The 20,858-nt window shown below is 36.6% G+C and overlaps 1 protein-coding gene across 1 annotated transcript in view; it reads right to left on the reverse strand.

The window, feature by feature from the left end:
* The window catches only part of LOC149173911 (uncharacterized), a 188,972-nt gene extending 168,272 nt beyond the window's left edge, over positions 1 to 20,700 (reverse strand). The window contains exons 1-3 of the mRNA XM_089424779.1: positions 20,517 to 20,700; positions 20,290 to 20,409; positions 20,129 to 20,183 (exon numbers count right to left, since the gene is read on the reverse strand). Coding sequence (XP_089280905.1) covers positions 20,129 to 20,183; positions 20,290 to 20,409; positions 20,517 to 20,600 — 259 coding nt within the window. The 5' untranslated portion in view covers positions 20,601 to 20,700. The remainder of the gene's footprint in view (positions 1 to 20,128; positions 20,184 to 20,289; positions 20,410 to 20,516) is intronic.
* Positions 20,701 to 20,858: the final 158 nt, after the last annotated feature.

Raw genomic sequence — 20,858 nt, forward strand, 5'->3', positions numbered from 1 at the left:
CTTCATCATTTCCTGATGATTCCAGTTCAGATTCTGAATCAAAGAAGAAACATAGGAAATCTCATTTTCTGAACTTTGATGTTAAGTTTGAACTGCTTATATATGATGGTGAAATGAATCCTGAAAAGTTAGATAATTGGATTAAACAACTTGAAGTTTATTGTAGAATTCATAATATTGTTGATGATTCTGCGAAAATTCAGTTAGCTACACTTAGAATGGGGGGAACAACTTTGATTTGGTGGGAAAGTAAAACTCAATCAGATTTAAAGCATAAAGGTAAAATTATCTCTTCATTGTCTAAGTTTATTAAGGCTCTTAGAAAGTAGTTATATCCTTTAGGATATATGCAACATGCTGTAATAGATTGGCAGCATTTGAGGCAGGGTAAAGGACAAAGTGTGCAAGAGTTTACTCAGGAATTCAGGAAAAAGGCATTAGCACTTGATATTCCATTAAACACACGGGAAACTTTGTTAAAGTATATTGGAAGTTTGCATTCTTATTTGCAACATACATTGCTTATGTTTAATCCAACTGACTTTGATGAAGTATGTGTGCAAGCCATTCATATTGAATCAAGTGGCAGACCTTTTCAATGGAAACCATTCAAGCAGTCAGAACACAAAGACTCCAAAGAAGGAAAAGGAAAGGGTAAGTTGAAAGGAAAGAAATTGGCGACAACAAAGAAAGAAGGGGAAAGACCTACATGTACTCATTGTCAAAGGGTCAGACATGATGAGTCCAAGTGTTGGAAGCTTCATCTAGAACTTAAGCCAAAGAAGTTCCTTAAGGAGAAGGGTGAAATGAAAGCAAATGCTGCAGTCCAACAAGATTTGGGATCTGACTCCGGTGATGAACAAAATATTACCACAATGAGTCTAACAGGTATACTTTATGAAGCTAGTTCTAGTTCTACTTACTCTGCATCATCTTCAAAAACTAATAATGTGACTGATGAAAAGAAGAGGGTTGAACTTTTTCACATAAGGATTATTTCCAAGCACACTAAGATAGACACATTATTTGATAGTGGGTCACAACTTAATATCTGAGGAACTTGTAAGGAAATTGGAATTGGAAACTAAAAATCATCCAAAACCATACCCTTTACGATGGTTAAAAGAAAACACTTAGATGCATGTCACAAAACAGTCTCATTTAAGGTTTGCAATTACAACTAATTTTGTTGATGAAGTTGAGCTAGATGTGATTCCTCTAGATATATGTGGAGTTGTGTTGGGTAGTCCGTATCTTTATGATAGACATGCCATTTTTCATAGAAGGGAGAACAAGTATCATATTTTTAAAGAAGGAATTGAATACATTGTTAGGGCACACAAAAGTAAGACAAACTTGGATTTAATCAATGCCGGTCATTTGAAAAGGTTAATAAATTCAAGTAAAAGTTTTGGATTTAATCAATGCCGGTCATTTGAAAAGGTTAATAAATTCAAGTAAAAGATATTTTCTCATGATTGTTAAAAAACAACCTAAAGATGCTTTTCAAGGGTGTGATTCTCAATTTAAGGACAAATTGGTTGAAATGGTAGATTTGTATAAAGAATTGTTTAAAGAACCAAAAAGTCTCCTTCCAAAATGAGAAATACAACATGGGAATCAATTACTATCTGTTGCACCTCTTCTAAATATTGGCATGAATCATATATCAGCCATTAAACTTGATTTAAGAAATGGTTATCATCAGATGTGTATTGCAGATAATGATGTTTGGAAAACTGCATTTAAGACTAGACACAGGCTTTATGAATGATTGGTTATGTCGTTTGATTTATGCGATGCTCTAGAAACTTTAATGAGAGTGATGAATGATGTGTTTTGTTCGTTTATTGATAGGTTTGTCATAGTCTATCTGGATGATATTCTTATTTTCAGTTCAATTTGAGAAGTTAGAAGTTCCGTGGGTGCAATTCAGTATTGGAGGAAGTTTGTTTTTCATTTCTCTTTTATTGCATCACCACTTCATGCTTTAACAAGGTTTAAAGCCTCCATTTAGTGGGGAGGAAAACAACAAAAAGCATGTGATAGTTTAAAGCAGAAAATTGTAATCCACCAAACCTTCAACAACCGTTTGAAATAGAAATTGATGCTAGTAGGTATGCAATGAGTACAATTTTATTTCCAAAAAGGGAGTATATTTGTTTTCATTTCGAAGCAGTTTCAAATTATCCAACTGATAATAAGAAATTATGTGCAATAATGGAAAGTGTTAAACAATGGAAACATTATTTAATGGGCAAAGAAGCAGTTATTCAAACGGATCATCAACCACTTCAATACCTTCAAACTAAATTGTAGCAATCTCAATATTATAGATGGATGGGTTTTTGCAGCAGTTCCACTTAGTAATCAAATATAAGAAGGGTACCACCAATAAAGTAGCTAATATGTTAACAAGACCATCTTTGAATGCTTCAGATATACTTCAAAATAGTTCTTTAGCACATGAAAGTTACATTAAAAATACGCTGAAGATATTGATTTCAAAGATGTTTATGAATCACTAGCTCATGGTGCTCAGGTGGAAGAAGTGAATTATCATGTTCATAACAGGTTATTTAACCATCTTGGCAAGTTGTGCATACCGCAAGGAGAAAGAACACATGTGATCAGGGGAACACTTTCTTCTCATGTTTCAGGGCATGTTGGTACAGGCAAGACAGTGGCACAGATACAAAGGTTTTTCTATTTGCCGCAGATGAATGAAAGAGTTCACAGGTTCAAAATGTTCCATGATAAGCATCGAAAGGGTCATCACTTTCAGGTTAGTGATCAATTATGGCTTTACATTAGCAAGGTAAGGATAAAAGGTGGAGGTAAAAGGAAGGTTTGCACTTCCATGCATGGAAATGTCAAGTATCATCGAGTGAGACTCAAAGGCATGAATCTAGACAAAGTAAGGTAGATGGAGATCGAGAGGTCGAGGGAGCTGTACCCTCACCTCATGTCTGCTTAAAACCAAACTTTTGGTGGTCCAAAAGTTTCCAGTGGAGAGGAATGATCCAAGAGGATCCTTTAGCTTCTCCAAGTTCAAAGGGTTCAATTCTTTCCAAAAATAACGTCAAGTGGTAGAGCCTGTCGTTTTGAGACTAGTGGTACCTTCGGTTTCTCATTTGGTTTTTGGTTGAAAGAGATTGTCCGATGAAGTTTGTGGTGAACAATTGAAAAATGGGCTATATGGCATTCTCACTACTCAACATGTGGCAGTAGTCGAATTAGAGGTTCACAGTTCATTTGCAGGTCCAGTTGTGGTTTTCAAGTACATTAACATTGTTTTCATGGTGAAATTTGGGTTTTGAGAAACTATATCTTAAAACCTAGACATATGGTGGCAATGTTATAACAATATGGGCGCATCTATAATATCAATGCAGCTAACCTATGGTCTAAACCATGGAGCAGAACATATTTATCAACCCATGTTATTAAACCATGGAGCGGAATATATATAGCAATCTATGGTAAAATGTTGAGCGGATATATATATATATATATATATATATATATAGGCATGGCGCGAAACATTATAATGTCAACCTTAAGGTGGGAATTATCATCGACGCTAATGAAATCTCTAATGGCGGAGTTGTTATATGCCACAGGTAAGCACAATGGCATCCACATGGTGCGGAGTGTGGCAACATGTATGAACAGTTAGAGAAAATGGTTGTACCATAGCTCGCAGGTGGTGGATATGAGACAGATCAAGACGAGACCGCCAAAGGATAGGTGCCACTAGGTAGCTTTCTCGTTGACCGCCATGCCAAGTCGTTCATCGTCACTTCCAAGCCGTTCACATGTCACTGCAATAGCACCACCGGTTATGTGCTAAGGGTTTTTATTGGCGTCGTTATGCACTCCATCAAACTTTGGTTAAACATATTTAATGTATAATAGTTGGGATGAGCGCGATCCATTTAAAAGTTTATAATATATTTTTGAAACTATATTTAACATATGTATTAAAGCACTAAGTAATGTAATTGCACCACCATGTAACCACTTCAAACAACCTGCCATGAATAGCCTGGAGGTTCGACCTTGGAACCTGCGCGAGGTTTTATAAAAAGTTTGCCAATGAACCAGAACTAGGGACGTATTATTGACTGTTTTCTTCATGTAATCATATCTTGGCCATCCTTGAGCCAAATTGAGAACGAACACAGGCGTTAGAAAGCTGAGACAACAGGATTTATTTTTACAATAACCAACGATGTTTGCGTGCATAGATCAGTTGGTGAAATCTCATGTACATAAACTCTTTGGATCATTTCCTAATAAAACGGACACCCACTTGAAAGTGGACCTAGAGACATAGTCCAGGAGGGATGAACTCCGTCAACAATTTTGCTGTGTTTTATTCTTCTTTTTCAGCTGTCATGTTATTTGTTGCTCTCAAGTTTATGTTCGTGGCATAATAATAATAAATTTCACTCTTTCATTCACACATATGCAACCTCAGTTAATGTTGATAAGTTGTGCAAATAATCAATCCCGTCGATTTCATATCACATACGAGGATTCCCTTTCAAATTTGGGGCTTTGACATGTAATAGTGTTACCTCCCTAGGTAGGAGTGGCTAATAGATGACCCAATTAGGTGTTCCCAGACCCTAAGGGGAAATACAGGTCCCTGGTACATCTTTCAATCAATAGGTGGCATAGGAATAATGATGGAATTGAGAGGGAAAAAGGGTCTTAGGGCCAAATACCATGGTCAAAGGGTAGAAATGATGAGGAAATCCACATTTTTGGCATACAGATGCGAGGAGGGAGAAATTGTGGATGTATGAGTTACCATGGCCTTTATTTTTCCACCCCTCTTATTTCCTTTTGTCTTTTCTTGATTTTTCTTTGTATTACTACTCGAAGCTCTTGGAAATGAGAGCATGTTGTGTATGAAGTGTAGCAGTGGTTACCCCCTTAATGATGGGTTAGTTCATCACCCACTAATGGTTGGGCCATGTAGGGGTTCCTTTTCAATGATGTGATAGGGCAACATTGGACCCAGGAACTGGTTGATGACCATAATTATAAGGTGTAGGGCTCATGCTTGGCTTTTTCCCACGTGCTAATATTAATGTCCCAACCATCTTTTGAATTTTTATGATTTTCTTTCTTTTGTCTCTTGCTTGTGGCTATGATATGATTTTTACTTTCTTTTAGTTGCATCAACCTCTTGGGGCAATGTTTCCAAGCCAAACCCAGATATGTGGACAAGGGGAGGGGGTATGCTAGAACCTAGTGGACCCATGGTCATGTGGACCCAGAGATGGGAGATGGAGTATAGGGCTCGTAATATACGAATGTAAGTGATAAGCATGGAACAAGAAAAATGGACCACACTATCCCAATTGGGGTTTCCCATGTAGCACCTTTCCTAAAGCCATGGGCCATTAGGGGAGGTCTCATTGGACTAGGATCGAAGATTTGTTGAAAATATGAAACCACGGTCAAGTTACACTTTGGACAACTCACCTGATGGAGACAATGATTGCACGAATTCCTCTTTTTGATATTACCAAAATCGACCTAAATATCACTCAAAACAGATAAAGGAAAGTGTACTTATGAAGAAAAGCCCACATGTGCACATTTGACAAGGTCGGCCCTAAAGCAAAATGGACACCCTTGGAAGGCTATAAATACAAGTGACCTCTACCTCATTTGGACACCATCATTAGAAATTATTCTATCTTGGTTTTTGGCTCGCACAGGTTTGAGGCTCGTCCACGGATGAACAAGTTCGCTCTTAGGTGAAATTGCAAGGTCCGAAGTTCGCGTCTCAGTTTTAGGTTTCTGAGCCAAAGTCGCTCGCAAAGAAGCTCATCCGTGTGATTGGATCCTTCCAGTCGCACGAAAAACTCTCCATCCATGCGACTGGGAGTTAGGGTTTTTGCAATCCAGATCTGACCCTAGTCACTCGCATGCCAGGCTTAAGGGAGCGACTGGGAAGTTATAGTCGCTCACATGACTCCTCCTCTGTGCGGCCAGGACCTTAATGATTGAATCTCTATTGTCCGGAGATTTCGCTCAATGACCATAGGGTTTGACAGTTGACAGCAGACAATGACGATTCATTACAGACTTCATAATCAGATTTTTGAGTATAAGCTTTGTTGGATTCATTTATGGATGTTGTAGTTGTTTTGTTGGTTAGTTACAAGGATGAAGATATGGATCATTGTATTATATTTTGCTGAATCATTTGATGATGATCTAATAAGAAGAAGAATTTGAAAGGGTTTTCCGCATAGTGGGTTTTTCCCTGGTCTCTGACCAATCCCAGGCTCTCTATGTGTGAATTATTTTCGTCTATTGTTCCTTTATGTTCGTTGCATTGACGCTGATGATATTGTTCTTTCTACATAGTTGCATGTGTTGATGAGTAATGATGTAAATCTAAATAATGTAAGAGAGAGACACAATAATTAGGGGAAATTCAGCCCAAATTGGGCTTTTAAAGACCTATGACATGCTTTCTAAAGGGACACATGTCCTGAAATCGAGATTCACTAGCTGGTCGAATTTGATTAGCGTGCCCAAAAAATCTCACATGTTAGGACACACTTGAGCCACAAATTAGACATGTGTCCCTCAAGAATTGTGTCCGACACGTGGGATTTGAGACACGAAGTGGGGAGGACAAATATGATTTCTTAGTTGTGAAGTGTATGTGCATTGTATATGCTAGGAATCTATTTTCAATAAAAGAGAAGAAATCCAAATGCAAAATGTAAACTCAAGACTAATTCTTATTAAGTGTATGCACATGTTCTATCTACAGAAGCATTCAAATTTAAATCAACTTCAAAACAAACTACACTAATGTTTGAGGGATTCAAAACTATTCTAATTAACAGGGATTGAAAGCTATTCTATTTGAGCAAAAAATGAAATGTAATCTATTGAACAGGAATTTCAATTTAATCTATTGAACAACTAATGTAAATCTGATCTAATTTGCATGGAAAGAAATAAGTTTACTCTGAAGAACTTGAAATCAATCTATTTTAAGAACATGAAGGGAAATCTAGCTCTCAATAATTGAAATGAAACTAGTTTAAAGAGACGAATCAAAGAGCAAGGATTAAATGAAAAATCCTTTATATATTACTAGTGTGCGCATCCCTAATTCGAATTAATATTAGCACGCAAGATAAACATGAAACAAAACATGAACATTAAACGTAAAAGAAATGTTTTTGGAGTTTTTGGTTTATTATCGAGCACTCAACCTGTGACAAACAAAAGACAAATAAGCAAATTGTGCTTGAAAATAGAGTATTAAGCATCTAACTGTTAGAAAACTGAATTGAAATGAATGTGGAAAAGAATGAAATTGAAAGAACAACTACACTATCTCACAACTCCAAAGGGGGCCCTCCTAGTGAGCGCGGGGAAAGAAGAATTCAAATCACTGAATTAAGTCACCAACACATTCACAATTGCGCCATGAACAAAGTACTTGCATTAAGTGTAAAACAAAGTCTTCTCACTAGAGAGTAACAATAATTCCAAACTTCATACTTTATGCTCTTGCTTCCAGATCGAAGCAATTATAATGTTTTATCATCTAACAAATTTTAAGAGATAAATGTCGAGAAGTAAGTCCTTCATTCGAAAAGTCATTCAGAATAGGAATTTCACTCTCATGATTTGCTACTCAGAGAGTGAATCATGAGAGGGGTTTTGACCGACACATGATCAACTAAAAATTTTAAATTCCAGAGCTCACTCGCTTGACTTCTCCATGCTTCCTTGATGATAAGATTGATTCCTTGAAATTCTGCATAAGAACAACCTTCAACATCCAAGTTTAACTCTTGATTTGATCAACAAGATTCTCATATTTTGTAAACTTCCAGCTGAGCCAAATAGGTGGATACCCATGTGGCTGACATCTAGCATTTTTCCATATGTCCTCTTTGTCTTCAAACTCACAAAAACTTGTTCAACCTTGGATTTAGTTGCAGAAACACTAGTTAGCTACGGAATATGCACCTTTCGGTAGCTATAGTAATGTTTTAATCAATTTCAAAAAAAAATCATAGACTATGAGCTGTGAGTGAATTATATATTTAATTATAGTTGTGCATGACTTGGATGACCTTATAATTCATGGATGAAACAAAAATGTGTACAAAATGGAGAATAGAAAGGGAAAAAAGATTTGTAAAATGAAGGTAATTCAGAGGTTCAACGGGTGTCATGAGTGAAGATAAACTAGATTGCAACAAATTGGTATAGAAAGAAAGAAAACGGGAATCCTAAGGTTCAATTTCTTAGATTTCCTTATCTTCTCCTCCTTGATCTTGATTTGGACAATCGCCTCCATACTCAGGGTTTTCTTGCCCTTAACAACTTTAACCCAAGATTGTTGTTGTCCCTCCACCTATTGTTGTTTATTTTTGGGTGATGTCACCTTAAGAAAATGGGAAGGGTTTTTGTGATTTCAAGGCAACGATAATTTGTTTTAGACAATGATTGTCAAATTTGATGTTAATATGATGATCGGATTCCATTTCTATAAGCTTGTCTTTGAGATTGCTGACCAATGTCACAAGAGATTTGATTTGGGTTGCCCAAAGGGAGAACTTCTTTGGGGGTTTGGAATCCAATAGCGACATAATGGAGCTATAAGGGACAAAACCACTTGAGCTCACCACACTAGTCATATTTTCTAGTTCCACAAAGTACAAACCGCAACGACCAACTCTTGTAAAATACACCAAAAAGTGTTCACTAAGCACCCAACAAGAAGTTTGCAACACAACTGGCAAAGGCTGGTTCTCAAATTGAATAAGGCACACCAAAAAAATTGGGCTTCAATCCATCAAAAACCATTACAGGTCTACCTATAATAATAAAATGTAAACATAAGTTGGCTTGTTTCAAGTAGAGATTGGCTTGTTTGCAAGAGGGAGGCTAGTAAAAAAAAATCAATATAAAAAGGCCCGCTATATGTATTTAGAAATCCCTGCCGCACAGTTATTGGGATTTAAAAATTCTAAGTACTCAGGAGAATGAGTACTCAGAAGAATGGGCACCATGGAGCTACATGAGTCACCCTCTATATCATTGACATCAAGTGCTCCAAAGCACAGTCCAGTTAGGGGGTCACAAATCTGAGTAATCTTTAAGTGCGATTTTTTGGAAAATTTTCCAATCTAATGTCTAGAATCTGATAGCGATTCAATGAAATCACAAAGTTGACAGGTGAACTCTTCACAATTGTAGTGCCCCAGGGGTTTTTGAGGGCGTTGAATCCATATATGTAGTCAAAATCCAATTGAAACAACACAAATCAAAATTTGACCACAATCTTTTTCGCCATATTTTGACCAGAAATTCATCAAAAACTCCAAAAAGTTGCACTTAAAGACTATTCCTCACAAATCTGCCTAGGGCAGGAGGCGACAAAGGGTGGACATGACAATGAACAACCCAAGGAGAAAAATAGGACAATGGCCATTAAATTGTGCACATGTATTGCATCATCATGAAACTAAACATGGTAGTGTTTTGGGACATAATGGTTCCCAGTGTGTTAAAAAATGGAAAGACAAAACTGGAATGAAACTTACACACTGATAACTAGCAGCTCACAAGGGAGCAAGCTACACCTGGAGACTGCCTAAGCAGTACACTCTATCTCATTAATCATTAAATCATAAATATATAAGTTTACATTCAATTTAAGGAGATAAAAACCATCTCCTAGAAAATAGGAACTAACTCTAATCTAGGACACACACACAACCGTGAAACAAACTTTCTACATTAATTTTCAACTCTCCCCCTTAATGGAGAAAGGATTCACTTGCACACCTAACATCTCCCTAAACAATTCAAATTTAGTCTTCCCAAGAGGCTTGGTGAAGATATCAACAACATTTTCATAGGTGTTACAATATTCAATAAAAATCTCTTTGGACTGAACCTTTTCTCTAACAAAATGAAATTGAGTATCAATATGTTTTGTGTTTTTATGAAAAACAAGATTATTTTCCAGCTTGATTGAACTTTGGTTGTCACATTTGATCACTGTAGCATCCTTTTGTTCTTCTCCTGCATCATGAAGGAGTCTCCTCAACCAAATTGCTTCACAAGTGGCTGCACATACAACTTGATACTCTGCTTCTGCTGATGATAAAGATACAATACTCTTCTTTTTACTACACCAAGAAATGACCCCGGACCCAATATTGAAATCATACCCTATTATAGATCTTCTATTGTTTAGATCTCCAGCCCAATCTGAATCTGAATAGCCTGTCAATTTAACATCAAAAGAATCAGTATATTTAATGCCAAAATTTATAGTTCCTTGAAGATACCTTAAGACACCTTTTGCTACCACCCAATGATTTTCAAGAGGTTTTGTCATGAACTGACTCAACACACTGACTGAATATGCTAAGTCAGGTCTGGTTGTAGTCAAATAAATCAAACTTCCAACCAGTTGTCTGTACAATGTAGCATCCACCTCTTTAGAACCATCATCATTTTGAAATTTAACATTCTGTTGTATAGGTATTGAAGCAGATTTACACTGATCCATTATGAATTTCTTCAACAATTCCCTGACATACTTTCCTTGAGTAACAAAAGTCTGGCTAGAATCCCTCCAGACTTCAAGACCCAAACAATAATGTAGTTCTCCAAGGTCTTTCATTTTGAATACCTGTGACATCTTCACTTTAATTTCTTCAACCAATTCATTAGAATTTCCAGTAACAATCAAATCATCAACATATAAGGAAATCAACACAATCTGCCCCTTTGAATCAAATCTGGTATACAGATTTGGGTCATTTTTACTTCTCTTATAACCATGTTGTAAGAAGAAAGAGTCTATCTTTTCATACCAAGATCTAGGAGCCTGTTTCAATCCATACAATGCCTTCTTTAATTTATAGACAAAGTGTTCCTGCCCCTTTTTAATAAACCCTTTTGGTTGAGTTAAATATACCTCTTCTTTCAACTCTCCATTTAGAAAAGCAGATTTCACATCTAGCTGGTGTAGGCTCCAATGGTACTTAGTAGCTAGAGCTATTAACATTCTAATGGTATTTAACTTAGCTACAGGAGCAAAAGTCTCCTCATAATCAATTCCTTCTCTCTGTGAGTACCCTTTGGCCACTAGCCTAGCTTTATACTTGTCTACACTACCATCTGCTTTGAACTTAGGTTTAAATAACCATTTACAACCTATGGGTTCTTTTCCTTTTGGCAGTTCAACTAATTCCCAAGTTTCATTTTTAATTATGGACTCATACTCTTCTTTCATAGCTGACCTCCATTCATCATACTGATTTGCTTCATTATAATTCATGGGCTCAACAACATTTAAAATATTAGTCATAAGAGCATAATATTTGTACCTTGCAGGTAAGTGAGTCTGCCTACCTGATCTCCTTGGTAGCGGACTTGCCTCAATTATGTCCTGTGTGATTTCTTGCTCACCTCTGAATGGACTTCGACTGCTAAATGTATCCACATCGCTAGGTTCCTCTTTTTGCTGCTGTTGTAAATGATTGTCTTTGGCTTCATCATTATTGTCATCAATCAGTAAAGGCATGTGCCACTCCTCATAACTTTTGTCCTTATTCCCTTCATCAACCTTTTCATGAAAGATAACATCTCTACTCGCAAACACGTTGTGAGTAGATGGATTAAACATCTTATATGCTTTGAAATCATAACAATACCCTACAAATATGCACTTTATAGCTTTAGGATCCAATTCCTTCCGATCTTCCTTAGGAATGTGTGAAAAAGATTTAGAGTCAAATACTCTCAAGTGATTGACTACAGGTTTGAAACCATACAAAGCCTCAAATGGAGTCTGAAGATCAAGACACCTAGTTGGAATTTCGTTCTTTAAGTAAACTGCAATGTTAATTGCTTCTGCCCAAAAACCATTGGATAGGTTCTTACCTTTTATCATGTTGCGTGCACACTCCACCAAAGTTTTGTTCTTCGTCTTTGCAACCCCATTTTTGTGGAGTATGGAGTACTGTAAACTATTGTGCTATCCCATGGCCTCTGCAATATTTGATGAACTTTCCAAGCCTGTTGATGAGCCTCGATATTGCAACAAGAATGTTACAACTCCCAAGGATACCAACTTTAATTATCAACCCGAGGTTCATACAAACTTAAGAGGTATCACACTGTATGTGCAGCATACAATGTGTCATTCCTTTGTTTTCATGATGTAACAGAGTGCATGTAATGAAATCAAATCCTAACTAATTGCAGAAAATGAAATGCTCGAAAAAGAAACCTTAACCTATTGCAAGAAAGAAAATACAAGAAACCTATTCTAATTGCATAAAGTAAATCTCATGAAGTAAATGTCAATCATTACATTTCAAAGAGTTTAGGTCCATCAATAGAGTTCATTGGACGCGTCAATCATCATTGTATTATCAATTTCATAAATATGTCCAGTAGCCCAAATCGCTGAAATGTTTTGCATGGATAAAGAGACAAGTTTTAAGCGGTCTTTAGTCTTCCCTAATCATTGATTTAGAACCTAGTGGTCTTGGTTCAACCCTAAAGGACAATAACCAAGCTTCTTGAGCGAATCTGGACAAGTATATGCATGTTGGAAGACTTCTATAGGAGATCCTGTAGTTACTACAAGAAATTGCAGATTTACTATAGGAAACTATAATTCACTAATGACTAAGCAAATAAAATCCAAATTGGATGAGACAAATTTTGTTATTGACTAGGATGCCTTAAGTCTCCATTCCAAGTAGAATCACTCAAAAATACCTTTGTTAACCCATGCTAAAAAATAAAAGAAAATTACTTGTCTAAAATCTTGAAATTCGAGAACTAGTGAGCTAGTAAATCTATTAGATGCCTAACCTAATCAAGTATAAATGAAAATGGAGTAATTTTTGTTATTAACTAGATTTTTTTTGTGATCTAATGCAAGTGGAATCAACTCTATTGAAGCTCGTTAGCATGCTCTAAAAAATAGTAGAAATTTACTATTATTTGCCACCAAGGACTTCCAGAAATCTAGATTTGGGAATAAGAAAACTAATCCAAGTAGCTCAATGATTACTATGACCTTCCAAATCTGTTTCAAGGATGAATGATTCTTATATTCCGCATAATAACTTACTTCCACCATTTAAACAAATCCTACAACAAGAAATCATTAATACTAAATGCAGAAATAGAAAAAGACAAAAATAAGAGATGCATGTGAATAAGAAGTAAAATGAAGAAAAGTAAATGATACAAAAGCGCTATGAGGCTCCTGGGATGGCCAAGCCCAAGAAAAATCAGACTCCTATGAAGGAGACCAACATTTATAAGCTGAACATGACACCAATCTTCATTATTTCAATGAATACAATTACATCCCTACAAGAAATGAAAGTGGAGCTGCAAAAATATGAGTTCTCTCCATAAGAAGACTAAGAAAAATTAACCCCTAGAGGCAAATTCGGCTTGGTATTTATACAAAATGATTAGAAAGCATTCCCCATGAAAGGAGGAAGTTTTCCCCACCAAAATCCATTAATTAGTGGATCTGGTTCCCAATACCAGGAATCTGCATTAAATGATAGGGAACACATTCCTAGATTTTCTTAATCATTGGTGCTCTAGAATATGTGCAATTATTTCATAATATTTTCTTGATTTATTATTTAATATTGATCCTCATGTAGTAGGGAGCAAGTCCCTAAATTATCCCCTCAAAATCTTCACAATCTGCCCAATGTTCTCACAATATTCCACAAAAATAAATCATATGGGCCTTAATTTATGTCTAATTTAGAAGCCCATCACCTCAATTCTCCCTCTTGATCTAATCAGAGAATTTTGATGACTTTCCTAAGGACCTTGTCTGCATGGGTCCACATATATCAGTATGCACAAGTTCAAGTATATCTTTCTTTCTCCTATTTAAACTAGAGGGAAATTCATCCTTGTGCATTTTCCCAAGTGCACAACCTTCACAATCAATATGTTCATTCTTTAAAACATGAATTCCATCAACCATACCTTGTTTTTGTAGCAACAATAAGTCATGAAGGTTGATGTGACCAAACCTTTGATGCCAAAGATTCTCTGTTGTCATAGTCGTTGAAGTTAAAGCTTGATGTGGCACACTTGTAACATTCAACTTATAAAGGCCTCCAACTCATACTCCTGATGCGATCAGCTTCTGATGATCCAGCAAATCCTTTATAACATAGTAAGTTTTAAAAAATTCTACCTTTAAATTCTGATCTGCAATCATGGAGACAAAGATCAAATTCTTTTTAATACCAGGTACATACATTACATTCTAGATGCGCCTGATATTACCATTAGGCAATATCACAGGAATATCTCCATACCCTCTAATTTGATATGCCCTTTCATCTCCCAAGTAGATATTCACACCATTGATGGCCTCCTTGAAATTTTCATACCAGTTTTTATTACTTGTCATATGAGTGGATGCTCCAAGAATCCACAAACCATGTTTCAACCCCATCAGTCTCAGCAGAAGGAGCAGCATCAACACAAATAATTTAAGATCATGATTCTGATCTTCGCCAGCAAAATGCCCCATATGCCTCTTGTGTCTATGTCTAGTTTCATTAGCCTTCTTTTTATAACAATCTCTAACAATATGACAAGTTATGCCATGGTGAAAACACTTGATTCTTGAATTATTTCTAGCAGATGACATACCTTGAAATGGCTTTTTCTGGATGGACCACCGCTTTTCTGTCCTCCTCCTGTTTCCCTTTAAAGAAATTTTTCTTCGCTACCAATGCTAGATCTGTGTTCTGAGGCTTCAAATTCATACGCCTCTCTTCTTCTTGTATCGAGATCCTTGTCAACTCTTCAAAGGTGGGAACTTTCTCCCTTGTTGCAAGCCCTGTAATGAACATTTGATAATCCTTTGTCATACCATTTAAGGTAATTGTGACGAGATCTGTATTGGACACTTTCTCCCCTATGTCACTCAACTTGTCTCTCAGTTCTTTGATCTGTGAGATGAATGCAACAACAGATTCATTCTCCTCCATTTTGATGGAGAGAATCTTACTCTTCAGAAACAACAGGCGATTTGTATTTTTAGTCTCATACAAATCCTTGAGCGTCACCCAAATGTCATTAGCGGTTTTACATTCTCGGATGTGAGGGATTATACTATCTTTTACCGACATCTTCAACAACACCTTCGCTTTATTTTCCCTCTTCTCCCAATCTTGAACTAATGCGGCTGTGGCACAACCGACTATAGTTGGCTTTGCTTCATCTCCATTTGCAATTGTCCACGCACTGGAACCCTTAAGCAATGTCTGCAACTTGAACTTCCAGTTGGTGTAATTTGTCCCATTGAGCTTATTTCTCTCATTCAGGTACGTCTCTGCAATGTGATTATTCATTGTGATAAAACCACGACTCCATTAACAGATCCACTGGTCCAATCTATAGATCTAGTAATCTAGCACCTGATCTATGCATCCAACACCAGATCCTCCAACAGTCGATCTATGGATCAAACTCCAAATCCTCCAAAATCGAACTACAGATCAAACTCTGGATCCTTCAACAATCCCAGATCCGGGTGTTACGGATCCAACTCTAGACGAATGGCCTTCAAAAAACACTTGATAGTACCACCAACTCAAGCATTTCTCGTCTCAGCCCGACTCCAACAGGGAAAAACACAACGCCCTTTCACCGTACTGTAGGTCACGTCGAGGAAAAAATCTGTAATTTTTCTGGATCAATGCAGGGATGACCCCTAAAACCAACATTGCTCAGCATTGTTTTACCGTGCAGAGCCAACGCTGATCAGCATGGGTTTGACCCCTAAAACCAGCGCTGATCAGGCTTCCTCAAAATTTCAGCGCTCTGTCACAAAGCAATTGAACTAGCCACCAAGGCTTACACGCTCTCAACCACAAGGGCTCTCAACCACCAAGGCTCTCAATCTAGCCACCAAGGCACACTCACCACAGACCCAATTCTCTGTGCTCTAATACCATGTTAAAAAATGGAAAGACAAAACTGGAATGAAACTTACACACTGAAAACTAGTAGCTCACAAGTGAGCAAGCTACACCTGGAGACTGCCCAAGTAGTATGCTCTATCTCATTAATCATTAAATCAGAAATATATAAGTTTACATTCAATTTAGGGAGATAAAAACCATCTCCTAGAAAATAGGAACTAACTCTAATCTAGAACACACACACAACCATGAAACAAACTTTCTACATTAATTTTCAACTCAGTGATCCATTGTTATGCCATGGAGCCTAGTTGGTGAAAAAATGCGTAATTTTATGAATTATTTGTTTTCCTCTATGGCTGAATAGTTAATAGCTTCTGTTATTTCATTACTCATGCTTGCTACTTGCTACATGTTAGGGGAATGGAAAATCTATGTAGGGAGAGAAGATTGACATTTACACATGTTGTGGTGTGTGAGAGGTTTAGTGTGTTATAGATCTGATATGAAAATATAAGACAATACAAATAAACCCAGAAATAACAAGATCTGATTATAGATGAAAATGCTTCTCTTTATTATTAAAACAATGCAAATAAATCCAAAAATAATATGAAATGCTTCTTTATTGATCAACCCTTAAGGTAGGGCAACACCATACAATCACTCTTTAAGAAAGAAGAACACTCCACAAGCCATATGCCTGTTCATACAATAATCCTTGACATCCTTCAATGTGGAGTCTCTAGCCTCTATATAAACCTCATACATACAATACCATGGGTCATTACCATGGTTCCCTCAATACCATCTATCTAATACTATGGGTTTATTACATGATACGAGTTAACCACCTTATTTATTACTATTGCCCATCCCATTATTATTCCATTGGGTACCTCCCTTTGTACCCCATATTATCCCCCCTAAGTATACTACATTCCACCCCCTTAACACGTTTCGTCCTCGAAACATGGGAAGAACACAAATAATAAGATCTGCTCAAAAGAGTAGTCCACTGATACCATGCACGTGCATCTAACTATCCAAGAGAAAGGTGAATACTCAATCCAGCTGGTGCCTCGCTCGCTTGAGATGGAAGTTGACCGTGGCAACTCTTTTGCGTTGATATGTAGTAGGTGGATCGCCGCTCCTCTCTATCTATCATATGGGAGTTGTTGTTCTTGTGGCTAATTCGTTGCCATCTTGTTGGTTGTTTTCTTGCAGGGTGATGTGAGTGGTGATACGCTTAAGTTTTAACCAACAGTGGAGCCTGAGTGGTCTCTGGTACATGTTGTGGTGCCTGCTGTTGTTTCTTATCTTCCAATATTACTTCAACCACTGAGTCCTCATTTGATGTATCAGTACCCGTAACCTTTTCTACTTCAACCTTTGTTTGTGTTTGATTGTCGATCATCAAAGGCTCATCATCTGATGTGTAAGTGTCATTAGAGCTTTGTGCTTCTGCCTCCATAGTCTTGCTTGGGTCTTAATGGAAATATCCTGCGATGTAATTTTCTTTTTTTTTATTCCAGAGCTTCAGGAATTTCTTCTGCGCATTAATATTGACAGTACCCACAGATTCCATCCAAGGATATCCTAAAACAACATCCATGTTATCCATATTTGAAGTGTAAAAATCACAATGCAACACATACTTATCCATCGAAAGCTTCAAATCTTTATAAACTTGCACATCCTCATCATTAACGTATGTGTTTTGCTGGCACTTGCAATTTTTTGCCAAACTGACATTTATGAGATTTTTCTTGCAACTAAGGTTTATAGACACAATGATCTTCTCCTTCTGAATCAATCCATGAACCTGCAATAAGGAGATATCAGCAGCAAATAACCCTTTAGGTTTCTTGGTTTTCTTCTTACTTATAAAAATAAAATGTTTGCTAGGTTGTGTGCCTGTCTGTGTGAGCTTAGTAAGAGGACCCATAAAATTAGATTTACGGTCAAAGTGGTCACAAATAGATTTTGCGAACATCTGCCAAGTACTTGTCCTTGGATGGCATTTTTTTATGACACTGCCACCATTGCCATCTTTCGTGGTCCAAGTACATGATTCCCACACTCAGCTGAGTCACATCATCTATGATGTGATTCAATGTGAAATATTTCTCCATTTTTGCTAGCCATGTGGCTGGATGAGAGCCATCAAATTTATACAAGTCCCTCAAACTCTGATCTAGGCCCGCCATCACAAAAAAATTTGGCGAAAATTTGAAATGGCCACAATTCCGTCAATATTGCTCAGAATCCCTATTATGACCTATTTTCGGAAATGGAACAACCATTCTGCATTTTCCCATGTGGTAAGCATATAGATCTAGGCATTGGAATTTTAAATCCACGCTGCCACTTGTAACGCTGTCACAAAAAATATCTGAAAAAAAAGTTGATTTTAAATCAGCGATATCTCCCTCATCTGGACTCCGATTCGACTGTTTTTTTTAACTTGGGTATATTTTCATAAACAATCCAGATCTGTGATTAGATTCTGCAGATTCTGCACCAGAATATACAGATATGCGCCGCAAACTCAACGCCTCGAAAAAAAAATTCTGCAACCTAACTGATTTTTAAATCAGCGATATCTCCCTCATCCGGATTCCGATTTGGTCGATTTTTTTTTGAAATTGGGTATTTTTTCACAAACTATCTAGATATGCAATTAGATTTTGCAGATTTTGCCACCAAAACTTATAGATCTGATCTGCAAACTCGCCGCCCAAAAATTTATTGCAAAAAATTAAAAATTTCTCTACTTTGCCCAAGAAAGTGCTCTAATACCACTTGTTATAGATCTGATATGAAAATATAAGACAATGCAAATAAACTCAAGAAATAACAAGATCTGATTATAGATGAAAATGCTTCTCTTTATTATTAAGACAATGCAAATAAACCCAAAAATAATATGAAATGCTTCTTTATTGATCAAACCCTTAAGGTAGGGCAACACCATACAATCACTCCTTAAGGAAGAGAACACTCCACAAGCCATATGCCTGTTCATACAATAATCCTTGACATCCCTCAATGTGGAGTCTCTAGCCTCTATATAGGCCTCATACATACAATACCATGGGTCATTACGATGGTTCCCTCAATACCATCTATTTAATACCATGGACTTATTAAATGATACGGGTTAACCACCTTATTTATAACTATTGCCCATCCCATTATTATTCCATTGGGTACCTCCCTTTGTACCCCATATTATCTACCTTAAGTATACTACATAGTGAGTATTAAAATATGTTAATTTGAGTATCTAGTTGTGTTTCCTAGCTAGATGTTAAAATATGACAGGTACAAAGCGACTTTTAAATTTGCAAGCAAACTTCAAAGCATTCCCTTTTTTTTCTTGTTAAAGAAACAACAATTTCTATCAAGTTTTGGTTTTTCTGGGACCCACCTTTACTTCTTAAAATTTTTGATGCGCATCATATCAAATAGGGAGCAAGATTAAACAAAGTCTTTCGGTAGAAATCACATAAGAGAAATTTTTGGCCGACGCGTTTCGAACCAACAAGTATGATTCATCATCAAAACCACCAAATAAAAAAGTAGACTATGGCAAAGGCTTAAATAAAAAACAATATAGAGAAAATTTCAAATAATAACATAAAACAATACAATAATATAATTATTTGAATAACAAAATGACAAAATGACCAACCGTAGTTTGCCCCGTGTTTTTTAAATAATTTTGTAAGCTCGGTAACCAATTTTGCTTGAATATATTTATTACGTAGTTTTGAAGATGGTAAGTGTCAGATTACATTTTCTAGACTTATTGTTTGCATTGTGAGACTTACGTCGTTATACTAATTATTCCGAAGAAAATAATCAGATTTTCTCCCCTGCCGTCTTTTGTACATTTGTTTTGTCTCTATATGCAGACGCACACATGGAAACTACTTCGAATACAATAATGTGACTTGTGCTTATTGACTCCACTCTGTCCGACTCAGTTATTACTCTCTACTGATTCCGATACACCTAGCAGTAACATTATGAGTTATTTATGGTAGTTTGTTGGACATTAATAAAATTAATCTTCACTACGGTAAATCCACAGCTTCTAATTGTCTCACCTTTCTGTCTGCGCAATCCACAAAATAACCATAGAAATGGGTCAACAATACCAGCCTGTCAGACAAAAAAATAATTCCAGAATTAGACAAAACAAATAATGAGTCCTCAATTTATGACCATTTTAAGGATTTAGAGTAACACCGATTAATGTAGTATATACCTTTACACGTCGAGCATCAATTGACATTAGTGGAATAAAAATCAGCAGCATTCCACATGTATGAATTGAGGCTGTGATGCCCATTTGCCAGCAGAACCATCGAACAATAGGCATTGGATTCTACAATACAAACCATAAATCATTGACACGAGCCTGAAAGAGGCCAAGTTTAAGGTCGCCCCTTTGAATAACTATGATAAGCAAAAGTTTCCTACGTGTTGACATACCACAGAGGAAATAAAGAATGATGCTAGAATTGAGAAGGTTGTAAGCACAAGTGACGGTCCTGCTAAGGCAACAGTAAGTTTCATCTCGATTTCAGCTTTTGCTGACCCAGCTCTGTTCAACGATTCCAATTGTGGGTTGTTTAGGTGATTTCTCAAAATGGATACAAGCACAAAGATGTCATCAATTCCTGCACATTACAATAACTTCTGTTTAGTTTCTTATATAAAATTACAATCTGAAATCTTTGAAGCTAGGAGTTTGAACAGATGTACATTTCCGTTAACAAGTACACCCTACACATTATTTATGATTTAAAGCTTAGACATAACATCCTTCTTTAT

Source organism: Pinus tabuliformis, chromosome 4_2 (assembly GCF_031772625.1).
Source record: "Pinus tabuliformis cultivar Carrire ecotype Pingquan chromosome 4_2, CPIR1, whole genome shotgun sequence".
Lineage (NCBI taxonomy): Eukaryota > Viridiplantae > Streptophyta > Pinopsida > Pinales > Pinaceae > Pinus > Pinus tabuliformis.